Source organism: Euprymna scolopes, chromosome 35, assembly GCF_053919585.1.
Source record: "Euprymna scolopes isolate OS-2025 chromosome 35, ASM5391958v1, whole genome shotgun sequence".
Classification (NCBI taxonomy): domain Eukaryota; kingdom Metazoa; phylum Mollusca; class Cephalopoda; order Sepiida; family Sepiolidae; genus Euprymna; species Euprymna scolopes.
In genome coordinates this window covers 44,814,596-44,820,957 of record NC_136516.1, presented here as the reverse complement: position 1 = coordinate 44,820,957, position 6,362 = coordinate 44,814,596, and the positions used below count along the sequence as shown (strand labels likewise).

The 6,362-nt window shown below is 31.7% G+C and overlaps 1 protein-coding gene across 1 annotated transcript; it reads right to left on the bottom strand.

Annotated features, from left to right (window-relative positions):
* Positions 1 to 3,733: 3,733 nt before the first annotated feature.
* On the bottom strand, positions 3,734 to 4,090 carry LOC145259622 (uncharacterized). The gene has a single exon (XM_080117278.1). The coding sequence runs from the start codon at positions 4,088 to 4,090 to the stop codon at positions 3,734 to 3,736; it is 357 nt and encodes a 118-aa protein (XP_079973404.1).
* Between the last annotated feature and the right edge of the window lie 2,272 nt (positions 4,091 to 6,362).

Sequence of the window (6,362 nt, the reverse complement as noted above, 5' to 3'; positions counted from 1 at the left end):
TTAGAGAATCAATCGGAGGCGTTTTTAATAGTGGCCAACAAGAATGTGCTATTGCATTTTGGGAATCTTTGATAAACAAGTGCCCTGACAGTGCCAAACAATTATTCACTTTTGAAGAAAGTAAAGTGATGAAATGTCTTAGAATACACAAACAAAACTGCCAAAGACTAAAAGATAGTGAATGTAATTGCACCTTTAAAGTTGGCTGTGGGTTCCAAACCTTGCAGATTGCTGGAATACCACAGAGATTAGTTATTCAACTTCATCCTACTGATGGTCGACAGCAATTTAAAAGTTTGCTTAAAAGTGATGCTTCAGTGCTCAAACATTGTATCAAATGTCAGCAAAATACTGAGCACTTGGAAAATGTCACTAGAACGTTTCCTACTGCAATGAAATATTTGTGTGTTCAAATAAATAGATTTATGTTTGAAAATTATAATCATCGGCGAATTAATGCTGAAATTATGAATTTCAGTACAAAAAAACAAAATATTTTTGGAACAAATTTCAAAGTAAAAACAGCTATTCTTCACACTTTGAATAGAGTCGATTTTGGGCATTATACTTGCATTGTTAGAAATAATAATAAGTGGAATATTGTCAGTGACACTAACTTTTCTAATAATGTCAATTTTCCTTCCAAAATGTCCAATATTGTTGGCATTTTTTAAAAAAAATATAAAGGAAGCAAACATTTGATAAAAACAAGGTCATACATTCAATAGAAATAAATAGTGGTGGTTTTCGCTTTTAAAATTCAACCATCACCTAGGCATGGCATGGGGCTGTAACTGTAACTCTGCAGGCGAACAATAGCACTGTTATGAATCATAACTAAACTGGAGACAAGATTTCTGCTTCAAGAGATAAATGCACTATAAAATTTTAACCGGAAAATTATTTTACTGAAAACTATTGATCAATATTACACTCTAAAAAGGAAGATACTAGAGTTAAAAAAACAACAATTTTATTTACACTCAAGCAATTCAAAATTTATCTCAAAACTGACTCTTCAATTCGCAAATATTGTCAACAAAATACTGAGCATTTGGAAAAAGCCACTAGAATGTTTGCTACTGCAATGGAATATGTGTGTGTTCAAACAAATAGATTTTTATTTTAAAATTACGATTCTCAATGAATTAATTCCGAAATTATATATTTCAATAAATTTTTTTTGCAGAAATTTCATTGTAAAACCAGATATTCTTCACTTTTATGAAAGTCGATTTGGGCATTTTACTTGCATTATTTAGAATAATAACAAGTGAAATATTATCAGTGACACCAATATTTCATATAATTTTAATTTTCATTCCAAAATGTCGTCCATCAATATTGGCATTTCTTTTGAAAAATATAAAAGAAACAAATAATTGAGAAAAATCAGACCATATATCCAATCGAAATAGCAAAAACTTGAGTGCTAACCTCCCAATCAGCGTGGTATGGGGCTATAACTGTATCCCTGCAGGCGAACGATAGCACTTTTATGAATCACTTAAATTCAGAATTTAAAAAAAAATTCTGTAAATTTTTTATTATGCAATACTTTTCCTGTGATCATTAGCATGTTCTATTAATTAATAAATATAATTCTATTATTTTTATTGTTGCTTATGTTGTTGATGAATAGAATTTTAAAAAGTTAGGTATTTTCTTGAAAAAGGATTTCGGCCTCAACAGAAAGATGTTCAACAAAATGTTTAACCATAAAATTTACCAAAAACTATTAATATTAAACTATAAAAAGAAAGATACTAGAATTTAAGCAAAAAATATTTTATTTCAACTCAATCAGATGTGCCTTATGCACTAATAAAAATGCAATTGGCATTTTGTTGAACTTTTTAAGATTTTAAATATTTATAAATTTTCTCATTATAAAAAACGATTATTATATTGATTATAATTTTTTGACAGAAGAAATAAAATGAATTGCATATAAAACATTAGAAGACAAATTTTTAAATCATAAGGAAAATCTAAAGTCACTAAATTATCAATAAAGTTTAATAATACATTTATTAGATTAATTTTAATTTGGAAAGATAGAAGTACAGTTAAAACATCCAGAATCAGCGAATTCATTAAATTTTATCATAACAAAAACGATTGTTTTATTTCAATGCTATTGATAAGAAAACATTTGTTTTACTTGATTAAAATTAATTAAACATAGATTATATCTGTAGTATATAAATATTTTTTTATAATGAAACAATTTATTAATTTTTGCTGATTTACGATTTTTTCATTGGCGGTTTTTATTTTGCAAATTAAAAATAATCCAATAATCTTTTGTGATAATGAAAAAATGTGCTGACAATTAAGTGATTTTAAATATTTGAATATTTTTTTAAATGAACAATAAATTAAAACCAATTTACTAAATAATCATTTTTTCAAGATTTATTTACACAATTTACTAATATTTATTGATATAATTGGATAATTTTGCATTGTTCTTCTAATGTTTTATATTCATTCTATTTCTTCTGTCAAAAAATTATAATCAATATAATAATCGTTTTTTATAATGAGAAAATTTATAAATATTTAAAATCTTAAAAAGTTCAACAAAATGCCAATTGCATTTTTATTAGTGCATAAGGCACATCTGATTGAGTTGAAATAAAATATTTTTTGCTTAAATTCTAGTATCTTTCTTTTTATAGTTTAATATTAATAGTTTTTGGTAAATTTTATGGTTAAACATTTTGTTGAACATCTTTCTGTTGAGGACGAAATCCTTTTTCAAGAATATATATATATATATATATATATATATATATATATATATATATATATATACATATATATATATATATATATATATATATATATATATATATATATATATACAACAGATCCGACGTTGTTCGGATTTAATAAGAATCAATAAATGTTCCACTCTCCCACACTTGTCGGCGAAATCGTCCAATTTTTAATTAAATCGATTGATTGACTTCTCTAGTAAGGGACCCCTTCCCTTTGTAGTGTACCGGAACGACACTTCATATGCCTCCCTGCAGTGGCAATCAGGCAATTCTTGCTATGACTGTTCATTGGAACTTGAAAGTCATCTCATAAGATGTATAGCAATAACATACTGAATTTTCCAATGTACGCAATACATTGTAGTCTACATTGCACTGTAGAGAACCGGACTAGGTCAATAAATAATAGGTTTATCATTCCGATTGTCTTTAACTGTAAGTTCATATTTACTGATTTGTATGTGAATAATTTTGAAAAATAAATTCTTGAAGATTTATAATTGTAGTGGAGTGGAAAAGGTAAAAGTAGGAACACGACGACTTGGTGAGAATAAGAACATTTATATCAAGCAAGGTTTAAAGGTACAGAAAGGGTTAGTAAGTCAGTGGGGAGTCGTCTCTGTACGACATCCACATAGCTGTCATTCAGCGGTCTAGACTTGCTGGTTATATGGCTAATGGACAAGTCCATCTTAGTGATTATAAGGGTGTGTATGTCCCCACCTCCACGCTTTTTTGTTCCGGGGGTAAAAAAACTAATATTTCTTCCTTTTTGGATCGATGATAAGGGGTTCAGTAAACTTTCTCTTCCTTCTCGATCGGCGCTGTTCTAAGTTTGCTTGGGGAGGCTCGATATCGTACATATATAAGGTATCGCTAGCTTCTTCCTCGACTCGAGGTGTGTCTTTGCCATCGTCATGACGACGTCTAATTTGATTTAGGTGTCTCTAATGAGTAGTGGTCGGGCCTAGAACGATGTAAGTCGTGTTTCCAATTCTTTTGTCAATTGTTCCCTGTTCCCAAAACGATGTATTGTTTCCGTATGTCTTTAAGAAAACTTTTTCTCCTGGGTTATACTTTGTTGTGGGAACGGTAATGGTCCTACCTGAATTTGCTTGTTTTGGCAGTAGTTTTTTTTCTAATACTGGCCGTATTTTTCGTGCAAACATGGTATTTGCAGGAGAGGTTGCTTCAGGGGTATTCGGGTTCGGTGTGATCCTGTAAACCTGTGAGAACTGTTGTAAGGCCTTATCTGAAGGGTTCCAGAAGCTTTCTTTTTGACGTACACGGTAGGAGCTGCCCATTGGCTTAATTTCCCTTTTAGTAAGATGCCGGTCTTGACTAGTGTGTCAAGTTTCTCATTGATTTTCTCTAGTGAAGCGAATGGTACGTTCCTTTTTTTCCCCCTAAAAACTGGTTCTGCATTGGGTTTCAGTTCAAATTTGACTGTTACTTTCCTACATTTACCCAGGCCCACTGAAAAAAATTCAGGAAAAAGTTTTTTTTAGAGCTGCTTAAGTTCTTGTTTTTCTGTAGAAAACTATTCTACTTTTTGGCAAAAAGTGTTGATCGGTACATCCCACAGATTAAATTTCTGAAACCAATCGGCCCCAAACAAATTTTCTGTGTTATTGAGCAAATAATTTCAGTTTTTTCGTTGTACCATTAAAAGTAACATTTTTAGTTCTTCAAAATTTATTTTTTCTCCAGTGACCGTTTTTGCTGACTTGCCAGTTTTATGCCTAGTCGACCTATTTAAATTTCTCCACGTCTGTAAATTTATTATCGATAAGTCCGACTCTGAGTCTAACTAATTTAACTTACCTAAATTCTAAAAAACGTATTTTCAACCGTTATTTTCGTCTTATTCTCGTCTGTGTAACCCGAATTTTACTTTTCCTCTCCAGTTTGAGCTTTTGTGTCCTAGAATTTTGCAATTAAAACATTCTTTGATGCGAAAAAGGCAATCCTTTGACCAATGCAAGTTTCCGCAGCGAAAACAAGGGGTTGAAAGCCTCTGGGTACCTTGTCTTTCCTGCTTGAGTGGAAGATAGCATCTAGTTTCCGTTTTGTTTTTTGGAGAGTACCCCTTAGTTTTCTGTATGTTCTTTACATGTTCAATACCAGCTTCTTCGACATTCTTTGAATCCTTGATACTAATGATCCTTTGGCAATCTTCTGCCAGCTTTTGTACAGTTAAACCTGGTTCACTTTCCAGTTTTGACAAAACTCTTCGACGGATCTTGCCGAAGTTAAGCCCTGGACGAATATGAGGCACTTGAAATCATCGGCATTCAATTCTGACAATTTAAAATCGTCACAGAGTTTGCTAACAATCGAGGCGAAAGTCAAGTAGTCCACATCGTCTTTTTTCGTAAGGTTCAAGCATGTCCACCGTCTACGGAACAGCGACGATTTCGAACTAAATAGATCCGTTAGTCATTTAACGGTTTCCGTAAACGCCAGATCGCTAGTCTTTTGTGGCAAGATATAGTCGACGAATTTGTCGTGTTCCGTAGCCCCTAATTAGCCGAGTAGCAAACGAACTATTTTGGTCTGCCCAATTTCAGTCGATATTGTACAGATCTTCATACCGTCTGAAATACGTTACAAATGTTTGATTTTCTTCAGGACAGTAGGTGAAATAATTTATTGTACTTAGTACCACACTCTGGGGAAACGCTGTATCGCTCTCTGTAGCTTGAGTCCTATTCATTAAAACCTGGAGTACTGCTTCAGTTCTTTCTGTTCTGTTTGTAATGCAAAGAGTGTCATCAGCTCTTTTGTATTTGGATCATTCTTTCTTCTGCCTGCTGCAGTCTATCGTCAGCTCTTTGCTGGTCCATTTAAAATTCAATTAGACGTGTTATCGTCTCTTTCACATCTTCCATTGCGTCTCTTTATTTTATTTTCTATAAGAGAAAAAGAATTCTATTCTTTTAAAGGGAATTTGTAACTTAAACGGAAGTCACCGCAAGGGAAAACTTATAATTTATGGACTAGTGTACTCTTCAGTAGCTGTAAATTATAGATCAATTTTGCATGCACTTATTTTCTCGTTGGCACGTGTTCCTTTTGTCTCTGATATGCCAAAATTTCGGAAATTGAGACTGATTTTTGTTTTACCGTAGAGAAAAAAAGTACAATAAACTACATACAATATACAACACAATACAAATTATACCATATAAAATATACAATAACACATACAATGTAAAATATACAAGTCGACTTGTGTTCAGCAAAGTTACAGTTAAAAAGAAAATGTTCCGGGTTCCTGTTTTCCATAAAAGATATCATTGCGCGAGAAGTATTTTTTCTCACTCCGCTGGCGAGCAAAAGTTTAACCAACCGAAAAAAAAGTCTTTAATTTAAAAGGGCTTTAAAAATTAACAGGTGAAAGGAAAATTAGAAGTCAATAAAAAACATTCAGTGTGCGTGCTGTTGCAAAAAAAAAGAAGAAAAATGGGAAGAAGAAAGAAACTTTTTTTAAGTCATCAAAAACAAAATGGCTTCTCAGCACGTAAAAAGAATATTTGCCTTTTTATCACACCGTCTTTATTTTAAATATTTATT